At 45.8% G+C, this 12,757-nt stretch overlaps 1 protein-coding gene across 2 annotated transcripts in view; it reads left to right on the forward strand.

Annotated features, from left to right (window-relative positions):
* Positions 1–856: 856 nt before the first annotated feature.
* The window catches only part of Lonrf3 (LON peptidase N-terminal domain and ring finger 3), a 38,487-nt gene continuing 26,586 nt past the window's right edge, over positions 857–12,757 (forward strand). The window contains exons 1-4 of one of the 2 annotated variants that reach the window (XM_060375501.1): positions 857–1,946; positions 4,690–4,808; positions 7,861–7,983; positions 12,246–12,401. In XM_060375501.1, coding sequence (XP_060231484.1) covers positions 1,106–1,946; positions 4,690–4,808; positions 7,861–7,983; positions 12,246–12,401 — 1,239 coding nt within the window. In that variant the 5' untranslated portion in view covers positions 857–1,105. The remainder of the gene's footprint in view (positions 1,947–4,689; positions 4,809–7,860; positions 7,984–12,245; positions 12,402–12,757) is intronic. The other variant, XM_060375500.1, reaches the window with a different exon arrangement.

Consider the following 12,757-nt stretch of genomic DNA (forward strand, 5'->3'; position numbering starts at 1 on the left):
TTTGCTAGAAGTCAGCTGGGCTGTGATGGAATTCTCTGACTTTCTTATAGATTCGCTCTGCCTTGAGCCTATATCTTCTGCCTGCTGCTCTCTCGCGCCCATGGAACTCAGCAAACTCAGCGCTTAGGGTTGTGCCCATCTGGTCTCTGGGTCCTGGGGCCAGTGAATCCCCAACTGGATGCCTGCTGCCTGCTACAGGACTAGTTCCTGAGTTAGGGGAGAAAAAGAGGAAGGGAGGGCTGGAGGGCACCCCTCTGGGGTCCAAGTCAGCAATCCTTTCTTCATTCCCTTGCTGCCCAGGATTGGCTGCCCAACTTCTTTCATCTTCTAAGGACTGGCTGCTCCTAAGAAGGAAACAAAGAACTCTACGGAAACTGCCCTAAGTCTCTTCGGGGGGTAGGGGGGTGGGGGGGAGAGGGGAATCCCCCAGGAAACCCAGGAACTTCAGTGGGGGCACTTAAGGCTTCTAGGCAACAAAGTGTGAGAACTTCTTGGGGTGCCTCTCAGCTAACAGCTTCCTTTACAGACTCCCGGGAGGGAAGCCTGACATTCCAGCCGATCCTGTGCCTGGAATCTATAGAGGCTGGCTTCTCCGGGGCGGGGGACTCTAGCAAGCCGCTGGCAGAGCGGACCTGTTTGCTGGCTACTTTGGATGTGAGATGGGATAGAGTTTAGAGATGGAAAGCGTAGAAGAAGAGGTTGCGTTCCTCGCCCAAGACAGAAAGAACCCAAGCCGTGAGTGGGAAATTAAGAGTAAACAAAAACAACCTCAAAAAAGAAGCCAAGAAACCCTAAGCCAAAAGAAGCAAGCACAACGCTGTTACAAAACTGTCTGGTTTTGTAACAATTTCCCAGCTACCGGCCAATGAGCAGCGTGGTGGGGCGTCACGTGGTGACGTTTTATATAACACTTTGCTGAGACAAGACAGTTATTAGGCGGCTCGGGGCAGCCGGCATGGAGCTCCGGAAGGCCAGGCAGAGGGGGGCGCAAGGCAATCCAGCATTCATGGCAGCGCAGATCCCTTCCAGCCGGTGCTCTTTCCTGCTAGTTTCTTGTTCCTAGACGCCTCTCCCACACCAACAACCTCCGCAGTTCCCTCTCTCAATGGATTCATTTCAGACTGCACAGACGTTGAGCTTGCCCGCCGAGCTAGGCAGCAACAACTTAGAACTGGCGGAGCTGGCGGAGCCGGAAGAGCGGGAGGCATCAGTGGCCGGTGGAGACTTAGCAGCTCACCGGGAGGCGACTCCCGAGGGCTCTGAACCTCCCCTGACTCAAGAGCTGGAGCAAACACATCCTCCTCCCGGGACCTCGACGCCGCCAGAGTGCAAAGTCCTGCTCACACAGGCAGATGCCTTGGCATTCAATGGGCGCCTTCGGGAAGCCCTCGAGGTGTACAGACAGCTCTCCCAGAGGCATCAGCTAGTAGCAGAGCAGCTGGAGCAGCTGGTGCGCTGCCTGGCGGAGAGCGTCCCGCAAAAGGAGATGGTGGCGCCAGCTCCCTCTGACCAGAGCTGCACTTCAAGCTGCTGCAAGGCGGCCATGGAAAAGGCAGGGGAGGCTGCTGCCGTGGCCCCCGAGGTATGGGATGGCTTTAAGTGCCGGAAGTGTCACGGATTTCTCTCGGACCCCGTGTCCTTGTGGTGCGGCCACACCTTTTGTAAACTGTGCCTGGAACGTGGGCGGGCCGCCGATAGGCGCTGTGCGCTGTGTGGGGTCAAGCTCTCAGCTCTCATGGTGGCCAGTGGGAGGGCACGCGAGACGCGGCGGGCTGGGCAGCAGGCACCACTGCAACTGAGAGTCAACGTGGTACTCAGCGGCCTTCTAGGCAAGTTGTTTCCGGGCCCCGCGCGGGCATCACAACTCCGGCATGAGGGCAACCGGCTGTATCGTGAGCGCCAGGTGGAGGCAGCTCTGCTCAAGTACAACGAGGCAGTTCGGCTGGGTGAGTTCTCCGCCACGCTGCTGGGCTGTGGGGGCTTGGTCACGACGCGAGGGGGCGGGAAAACGAACCTGGGAGACAGATGGGGGATGGACCTCTGGGCAGAGTTGGGTGTGCGAGGGGCTGAGGGTGGGGTGGGAGTACGGAGGGAATTGCCTGTAGCCCGGGAGGACGAGGAGGGACAGTTCTTGGAGTTTGACTTCCCTACTTTAGCTTTCTTTTGCTGTGCCCAGTCCCTCTGTTTCTACTTCTTTTTTTCTTCTTTTCTACATCTCCTGCTTGCTTTTGTGCTTTTATGCCTCCTGATCTCAGTTTCTGTTTCATCCCGTTCCTCTTTTTTTTTTTTCTCATTTCTTCTTATCTTTGTCACTATTTCTGTCTTGCTCAGTGTCACCATCTCTATTTCTCTGTCTTTCCTGGACACTTTGGAGATCTTTCTTACACCTGCCGGTACCTTCCCTGACAAGTGAGAAACTTGGCACTATTTCCCCAAACTCCCGCGCTAGGTCCTCCTGGCTTTTACCAGCCAGAGGTGGCCGCCTGCACCCCAGTCTGCGGCTCCCGCCTCTGGGAGTTGTCCCTTCCGGGGCCGTGGCTCCCTGTGGGGTGGTTCCGGCCTGGAATTAGGTCAGGAGAGCACTGGTTGCATAAGGACCTCAGCCGCCCCGGCCGGCGGCCCTTCCTACATGCGGGCGGGTGGGCAGGCAGGCGGGGATTGTGTAACACTGAGGTAACAGAAGTGGGCCACGCTCGAGTCGGAAACCATCCCGCGAGCGTGTGCGGGGGGCGGGGGGGCTCGCTCCCGGCTACCCCGTGACTCATTGTCACCGCTTCCTATCACCGGATCCTTGGCTGAAATAGATGCACTTGCCCCGCCCCCCTCCACCCGCTGCAGTTAGACAGCCTGTGCCCTGACATGGAATCCTTTGACTCCTCTAATCCAAGGGAGCCAGGACCAGGCAACTGCTCGGGATCCCCAAGGAAACAAGGGGCTGCTACAAAGGGGCCATACCTTTGTCTACCTTCTCCAAGAGTTGCCTGAAGTGGTAGGGCGGGCTTTGTAGCTTCAAGGACAACTGGGACAGTCCCACATGTCTGCTTGATTGGAGCACCAGAGTTCTCCCAGGGACCTGTTTGTGTCTCCTGCCTCCTCCCACTCTGACCCAGGAAGTAGCCTTGGAACCACAGGCTGGTGCCAGTACTTCTTCAGGCTGGCAAGGCACCTTGTCCAGTGAAGCGTGCTGGGGTGGAGGCAGTGGGGCTAAGCAGACCAAGCTGTGGTATCCTAAGGCCCTCTAGGCTAACTCTAATGGGTGGAAGAGGGAAGGGGTGGAGTCTCCACATGTTGAATCCCGCTCAAGCCAGCAACAGGTAATGTAGAAGGGAGCAAAACCGGGGCTGACCGGCCATGAAGACTGAGGGACACACACTTCCTCAGGACAAATACTCCGCCTGCACCTGAACAAAGCAGGTTGTAAGCTGCCAATGTGCTGGTATGTGCTTCAGAAAAGTGACAGAGGAGACTGTAAAGTCTATGCTAAAGTTAAGAGCAAGTAATGGACACCCAGGTCATTCCAGAGCATACTCCTGTGGGATGGGGTAAGAGGCAGACATCAAACTCTGTTTCTGGCAACAGAAACTGTAGCCCAGAGCTTGAGAAAGAACACAACCATATGAATGAAATAAGTATTGGCCACTTACTTATAGAATTCTAAGGAAGGCTGAATTCCTTTCACTCATTCCCCAAAGGCTAGCCAGGAAAGCCCCTTTCCACCTTCCTCTTCTATCACTGCCACCAATTCTCCTGGGAGGATGTTTCTATACCTCTATTAACTTTCTTGGTACAGTCAGGGTAAAAATGTCAATACCACCTTCACTGTTCTCAGAGGAAAAGGGACCCCTTTAACAGACTATATTTATCTTGGAAATGGCTACTGTTGTTATTCTAAATGCAGTACCCATGCTGAGAAAAAGAACTTTCCTCTACCCAAACCTCAAAATTTTAACATCAACTAGCAGTGATTCTAACCAGATGTATGGCCTGTTACTTCACCTCATTGACCTTGTTTTTCCTATTTAAAGAATGGGTGCATTGTAGACCTGTTCAGGCCTAGACTCTAGTAATTCAGTGATGCTGAGAGTAAGACTTCTAAACATCTTGTCAAGGTACTTTCTCATTTGGCCATCAATGGGAGGATGGACCTTGTAAATGCCTATCTGTTTTACCCAAGAAAGCTTCATATGCATTGGCTGTTAGGAAGAAGGGAGGTGTTGTTAATACCACAGGTCATCTCACCTAGAATACTAACACAGACTTGTTTTATGCTGTCAAGATGGGGTCATCTCTGCCTCTCTCTCTCTCTCTCTCTCTCTCTCTCTCTCTCTTTCCTTCTTCCCTGGCCTCATTCTTTTTGGATGGTGGCTCATTCAGAAGCTAGGTTGCTGGACACTATCAGTGTGCATCTGCAGAACAGTGCCAGGGTTTCCTCTAGGTGAAACTTTCTAATGTGTCACGGGTGCCACAGCTCCTAGGAATTGCTTGGAAAAGAGAACACCATTACTGCTTTGCATGGAGAAGCTGGAGTGTTGGTCAGGACAATATTAGGAGTAGAAATGACAATTATTTGGGTCCAATAGAAAGAGCTTGGGTAACTTTTCTTTCCTCAAGATCCATCCTCATACAGGACTTATCACCTGCTTCTGCTGGGGGCCATTAATGAGGGCTTTTTTTTTCTCATTTTGGCAGCTCCAAATGACCATTTGCTTTATAGCAATCGGTCTCAAATTTATTTCACCTTGGAATCTCATGAGGATGCACTGCACGATGCAGAAATAGCATGTAAACTCCGGCCAATGGGTTTTAAGGTGAGTGTCGGTCAGGAGGGATGGCAAGGGGATGTGCTGCAGACAGGGATTGGCAGGAAAGGCTGTTCCCCTGGGCAAGAGATGCTACAGCTCTAGCAGAGTAGGGAGAGTGCTTTCTAAATTTTTTGCACAGTGAAGGGCATCCCTTGATAAAGGGAGGTCTAAGTCTACAAGAGATCACAATAAATCTACATTCAGTTGGTAAGCTTCAGGATAGCCTGGTGTTCATATTTTTTTTAAACATGGACTCAGTAGCAAGACAGGCTGACTTCATGTCTCAGCTCTGCTACTTTTCTTAACTGTACAGCCTTGGGAAAATTATTTAATTTCTCTGTGTCTAATGTCCTCATCTATAACAGGCTTATTTTTAAAATACCTTGTAAATAGGGTTGTTGTGAGGATTATATAAGATTAAGTAGGGAAGATGTTTGGAACAATGCATGTAGTATTAGATGAGCATTTCTTATCACTACCACCACCATCATCACTTCATAAGTTTCTAGGGATAATAGGGAAAAGAATATGAGAAAGACATTCCTGTCCTGGTCCTTCAGACTGTCTACTGGCTTCTTGAGCTTAAACAACTTTTTTTTTTGAGAGAGAGAGAGAGAGAGAGAGAGAGAGAGAGAAATCTTCATATTCTCACAATGTCTGTGCCATTTTGAATCATTAGTACACTCACTTAACATGCCAGTATCCCCCCGCCAATCTGCATCACATGGGAGAAGTGGGAATACAGGGTAGACATCAAGATCGGGGATACCTGAATACAAAGTATTAGTTCCTGCATCTCTGCCGGGCCTCAGGACCAACCTCATTCACATGTCTGTATTTTATTTAGAAAATTAGAATTGGGTCTGGTCCTTAATGTTTGCAAAGTGTGACCACAGGAAAATGGCTACACTCTCTGAAATTCAAGTGCTTTTATTTGTTACATGATGCTATTACTGTCTGCCATGATTGTTTCATGGGTAGGTATAAAGATCAAAGGTGAGATTGGCAAATAGAACATTATGCAAGCTATAACCATTACAGGTTCTTGGTTTGTGGTCCTCTGTGTACAATACCTTCAATAATCTCCAGGCAACCTCCCTGTCAGTCTAATTAAACATACTCTGTAGCAATTTACATACACAATCACACTGAATATGATAAAAACTATAAAACAGTTTACAACAGTTTAGTTCTAATTTTGCTGCCTAGTGAATTTTGAAGTTAAACCTATAAAAACATTGGATAATCAGAAGTTTTGCAGATCCACAAACTATAGAAAAGGCCTTGTGAAGTTGGATATGGTGGCATAGGCCTGTAATCTCAGTAGAATCATGAGTTTGAGGCCAGCATGGAATATTGCAGAGAGCTCTTCTAGGGGAAAGACCATGTGGACTGGTATACTCTGTCTATAGTATTAGAGTGAATCTTACTGGTCTTTCATGAGAGAGTTTTCATGGATGGTGATGGATCAGTGTGTTCTCTTTCCCAAGGAACATATTTACAGGTTAATATAAGTCACCAAAACCTTAAGTTGCCATGGGGACAGGCTGTCTAACGTACAAGTCAGGTAGATTCCTTGGGATAACAGGGGCTTCTCTTGCAGCTGTTTTCACTGGAAAACTAAATCTAGATCAGTGATGTGAAAAGAATTGAGAAACATGTTCTAATACAGTGATAAAAGGGATTTCTACAACGAAGGAAGAATTGGTCCAAGTACTTGTCTAGGGGTGTCATGTCCCCACAGCTATAAGTAAAAGGAAAGGGAGAGTTCAGATAACTCTGCTGTCTTTGGGGCTGAAAGGGTCTGATGTATATACCTCTACATTCTGAGTTTTGTATTTCCCACCATTTCTGTATGAAATGCCATAGGGTTCCACAGGGGAGCAAGTCCAACAGGCAACCCAGTTCTTTCTGTCTATCCAGGGTTTAATGTCATTCAACATACCTTGCTGGTAGGATAGCTGTTAGTGGGGTAAGCTGGCCTCCCTAAGAAAGTTGTGTGAGTTGTTACTGTGATGATTCCTAGGGACCCAGAAGCCTCTTTAGTTCTTCAGTACTTATCTCTCTATACTTGCTCAATAATGTCATGCTATCCTTTCTCCAGAAGGTCAATGTTAGCAGGAGTAACAAGGGAGTGTGACAATCAAGATTAGGCTCCAGAAAGAAGTGAGGGCTTGAGAAAGAGGTCCCCAAGAGGTTTATGGCTGTGTCCATTGTTGAAGAAGGCAGGGCTTAGCCAGGTCCTGACACCAAAAGGTGTCAGAGAAATGCACATCAAGTGATATCTAGGCCTTTTCCTTCATACAATGTGAAAGAGAAGGCAGCAGTTGTGCTTTTTGGCTCTTTTGTGCCTCTCAAATGCTTAGACCCTTCTGAAGAATTTATCCCAGAGCACTTGGATTTGAATCCTGAGACCACAAAACATCCTGATATCTGTAAAATATTTAGTAACAGAAGAAAAGACAGCTAAGTACCTAGAAGCAAAAGCATTGGCTCATTTGCAGACTAGCCTTCTGGAAGGTGGTCTGCCACAATTCTAGTAGTAGATTGTTACTAATGACCTTTGTGGAGGATCCATGTTCCTTCTCTCATGCCTCTGTAGAAATGATTGGCTCACTCAGACCATGACTGTCTTAGAAACCAGTTCAAAGGGAGGTGAGTCATCTCTGGACAAACACTGAAAACTGAGCTCTTATAGTCGGTGGTTAAATTGGAGGCTCTGGCATATTTGATCCTCATACAGTTGTGGGGTAGAGAGGAGGTAGTAAGCATTGTAGCTAAGAATATGGGCTTGGTATATCGTCAGTCCCAGGTTTAAACTCTGACTTCATAGCTTACCAGCTGCTTGATTATGATCAAGTTGTCTCTCTGGATCTTCATTTTGTTGTCTTTTAAATGGGATTTAAAATAGTTTGCTATCATTATTGGGAGGAAAATAAGTCTTTGACCACACTTCACCCAATAGTGACTGCTTTGTAAGTACTCAGAGATTGCTGTTAATAGGAACTACATTAAGAAGGTGACTAAGATGTGATCGACTGCTACTGTTCTCTTCCAGGCACACTTCAGAAAAGCACAAGCGTTAGCCACCCTAGGCAAAGTGGAGGAAGCACTCAGAGAATTTCTCTACTGTGTATCCCTTGATGGAAAGAACAAGAGAGCCAGAGCTGAAGCTCAAAGGGTGAGTTGAGTGGCAGGCTCAGCTGCTTGGCGGACCCCCACTACTCTGTCTTCTCTAGAGAAAAGGATGAAGATGCTACCCTCCTCAGTATTTGTGGTCCTGAGTGGGTGCTCCTCTGGTTTAAGGGGCAGGAGAGAGATGCCAGCTGATTGCCCAGAAGCCCCATCATTCTGGTATGTAGTATCAAATTGGCAGGTCATACTTTTTTTTTTTTTTTTTTTGTCGGAGTCAGTAATGCATGGTTTGACATGGAGTCAGTGAGGGCTGCTTGCAGCTGTATAACTTTTCTTTGGCTTAATCACAAGTTTCACTAGCTACACATGGAGGAATACAGAACTCAAACCTTACCTCTTCTGCTAGAAAACTAAACTTACTATCTCACAAACACAAGTCAGAGACCATTATGAAACATTCTAATCAGTCCTTCCAACTTTTCGATCCCAGGAGATCGTGGTTGTAAAATAAATACCATGAGAAATACGAAGAACTTGACTGAAGGGTCAAGCATCCTCATTTGATGGGCTTTGTCATTTATTGTTTTTTTGTTTGTTTGTTTGTTTGTTTGTTTTGGTTTTTTGTTTGTTTGTTTTGTTTTTTTTTTTTTACTCTTCTGGTGTGGTATCTGAATAATTAGCCTGGAAGTTGGATGCTGAAACTCAATGATTGTTTTTGGTTTCCTGCACCCATATTACTATTCAACACCAGGCCACAAGCCCTTCTATCCCTTTTCAATAGTTTGGCAGGAGAGGAAAGGAAGAGAGTGAGTAAGAGACAGGGCTGGTCTCTGAAGACTCTAGGAAGGAATATTTAGCAAAACCAGTAAGGTTGGCAGAGTCTGGATTCTGGATCTTCTGACTCTGGCAGAGAATTTCCTGTCTGGAAAAAAGTTTGACCTGGCTTGTGTGTGTGGATAAGGTTTCATTGAAAAGGGCATGGACTGGGCAGAATTGTTAGAAATCTATGGCCTTTCCTAAAATTTAAATGTAGTCAGTCCATGTATAACATTACCTGAGTATTGCCTATGTGCCAGCCATTTGGTTGGTACTTTCTGTAGAGGGTTCCACTTAGTACCCATAACTTCACTGTTATTTCTCACCAAGTTATAAATGGGAAAATTAGACAAGGAATCTGAAGTTTTGACTTTCTTGAGGCTACCTGCTTCTTTGCCTTTCTTTCATTCATCCCTTGGGAGACCCAAGAGGTTCTGGTATCATCAGTTGAACTAACCCTGCTCTCCATTCTGCTTTTAAAAATAGGCTGCTGTCATTTCTATACTTGCCTGATGAAAGGCAAGGTGTTGTGTGAAACTCTGGAGATGCAGAGTTCTAAGGCGGCCTAAGTTCCTAGCTGAATGCCAAGCAATACAAGCAAATGTGTGTTTGCAATAATTGTTACAAAATTCTGAAATTAATGTAAGAATTTGGAGGCATATTTCTGCTGAGTGTGATAGAGCTATATAGCAGCCATTTAAATAGACTAAGAGGCCTCAATTTTGTGTATTCACAGTATTATTCCAGTTTTAGGACTAAACATTTGACAAATAGTCCAGGTGCACTAGGAGTAATAACCCTCTCCCCAATTCCTTCTTGACCCAATTAGACCTTTCTATGGCTGAAGTTATAGCAGAATTGACTTTCTTCCATGTGGAATGATTATTCTCACTGAAACTTGACCCTGACTTTTGTTTTCCAAAGCCATTGAGAAGGCCTACAAAGAGATTGTAGGTACTAAAGTTAAGAAGGGAACTGATGTATTATTCCTTCCTTGTTTCTTTTGATTTTGACTCTTAGCCTCCTTTGTCTTGTGCTACCTTCTGTTTTCAACCTGTACTTGGGTTCTTTAAGGTCCCCTTCAGGAAGACTGTCTCAGAAGTTGATATATCCATTTGGGTCCCTGAGTAGGATTTCTGAGAACCAAGTTCAACTCCTGGGGAGGAGTGGGCTCTGAAAGATTATATGTATGACTCCGGGCATTATATGTGTCTTCCCAACTTTGTCCATTTACATCTGGAAATTAGAGTTTGGGTACTACAAGAGAACATAAAGATCTTTCTGAGGATTTGAGGTACCTGAATGCCAGATCATTCTGCTGGATCTATAAATGCCTTCATCATTACCATGAGTATGGTGTATATTTATTAGGTGCTTATCTCTGGCCAGAGAGAAAGATGTGTTCTGTGACACACTTCCAGTGCAAAGTAAGATGGTATAGTTTGTTTGGTAACCTGTTTTATAGAGAACAGGAAAGGACAGATGAGATCAGAGGGATGGGAGTATTGAGGCAAGGCAGCATTTGAGCTGAACTTTGAAGGCCCAGTAGGACTTGAATGCAGGAAAGTTCTGGTACAGGGAGGAACATCATGAAAAATCCTCAGAAGACAAGGAGGAGAATAAATCAAACTTTGAGTTCAGCGTTCTTTCAAATTCTCTTGGTAAATTAATACTCTTGACTATGGGGACTGAACAATAGTGTGGAACATTCTCTAGTGTGTCTTCAGATATGGCGCTATCTCCTAGGTTATAAACATTTGAGTATGTTTTAGATGGCCCAGTGATCTGTCCTCTTTCTTCGTGTTTTACATACGCACGCACACACACACACACACACACACATCTTGTTAAACAGATGGAGTCATACATACTTACATACAGTCCCTAACACCTAATGGCATAGGGGAGAGTTGAAACAAGAATAGTGCAGCCTGCACTCAAATGTTTATCTTTGACCCATAGACCCCTTAGTTCTTTCCCTTTTTCTCTTCTCCCTTATCAGTGTATCCAATTGCAAGTGCACCTGCCTGCCTCTAGGTACTTGAACTTAACCTGACATTTTCTGCAGAGATGACCAGGATGAAGAAGAGACTGGAAGGGGAGAGGAAGTTTCAGCTCTGCTTTCTTAACATGTCACAATTCAGGTCCCCATCTCTGAAGGGGTTAAAGGTCCAGGGGTGAAGATGTAGGGGAGGGAGAGCAAAATGGCTAGACAGAGAAAAACAGCAGCAAGGAACCTAGTGTGGATTTGTTGACCTCTCTGCCCATTGAGTTGTTAGGGACTTGACTTTCCATTCTTCAACTGAGGAGTCTGAGTTTGCTTCTGTATTGCTCTGATAAACAACCATGACCAAAAGAAACTATGAATAAAGAGTCTTCTTTCCTTACACATCCCAGCTCACAGCTTACCACTAATGGAAGTCAGAGCAAGAGCTGAAGACAGGAATTTGGAGGCAGGAACTCAAGGCAGGAATTTGGAGTAGGAACTCACGGCAGGAACCTGGAGGCAGGAACTTAAGCAGAGGAATCTGCTTACTGGCTTGCATCTCAGGGTCACACATTCAGTTATATTTCTTATACACATGGGGACCACCTGCCCAGGGTTGTACCACCCACAGTGTGATGGTCCCTCCTACCTAATCATTAATCAAGATACCTACACAAATACCTACACAAACTTGCCTACAGGATAACCTGATACAGGCATTTTCTCAATTTAAGCATCCTCTTCCCAGGATGACCTTGTTTGTATCAACCTGACCAAAAAAAAAACCAAAACAAAACAAAACAAAAACCCAAAAAAACAAAACAAAAACAAATAAACAAACAAACTCAGCAGTACATGAGGCATCTGTTCTGATTTCAGTTTTAGTCAGATAGATTTTTAAAGCACCATTGCAGATATTTATGTAGAATGGTGCCACCATAAAAGTGGCTCTTAACCTTGGCTAAGTAAAAAAGGCATCTGTCATACCTTCTCAAAACCCAGATACCTGGATCATACTTCAGACCTGGGGAGACTGGAGTGGGATCCAGGAACCTGACATATTCATGAGCTCCTAGGTGACTCTTTTTTTTTTTTTTTTTAAAGCTGTATTTCAGTATGTTTATATATTTGAGTCTCTGTACGGGTATATGCATGTGAGTACTGTTGCCTCTGGATGTCAGAGGTGTCAGACATCTCTTTAGCTGAAGTTGCAGGTGGTTCTGAGCCACCCTATGTGTGTGCCGGGAATCAGACTCAGATCTTTTGCAAGAACAGTATGTGCTCTTAATGGCTAAGAACTCTTTTTATTCCCCTGATCCTAGATGATTCTGATGTGTGTTGATGCAACAACCTCTCCTTAGTGTGTCTAGGGACACTGCTCCAAGGCTTCCTCATTGGAGTTTTGCCTTGAAAGCTGTGCTCTCTGGTTCCCCATCCCTCCCCCTTCACCTTAGTCTAGCACCTGTAGAAACCTGAGTAGTGAAGTCTTCTGTTTTATGTCACAGCTTCTCTTTAGTTTCTTTTCACCATCAGTCCCGGGGGATTCTCAGGAACATTCTCCCGATATCCTGAAGCTGTTGGCACCTCACCCTAGATTAAAGGAACACGTAGAGTCAATGGCTACTGAAGGCACCAGCCATAATCTACCAAAGTTGTCACAGGTAAAATTCAACTCACCCAGCTCGCTCATGATTCTTCATTTGGCTCTTCTGTGGGCACACGAGAAGTGAGCCCTACCTCTTCTACTTTGGTTCCTGAGGGAAAAAAGAAAGATAAAGTTGATAATGGCTGTGTCCTTTGCTTAAAGCTACAGCTGGGAATTTCAGGCATACTACAAAAGTTTAAGTATTTATTACATTTGTTTGTAGTGTTGGTCAGATCCAGAAGATAGATTTGATAAAAGTATAACGAGAGTGGCCCACTTCCCCTGAAGCCTATAATTCAGGTGTGCTTATTGACTTCATCTTTGGGGACAGATTCAAGCTGATGGCCTTTGAGCATCATTGAGATCCTTGTG

The sequence above is a fragment of the Meriones unguiculatus genome, chromosome X (assembly GCF_030254825.1).
Source record: "Meriones unguiculatus strain TT.TT164.6M chromosome X, Bangor_MerUng_6.1, whole genome shotgun sequence".
NCBI lineage: Eukaryota > Metazoa > Chordata > Mammalia > Rodentia > Muridae > Meriones > Meriones unguiculatus.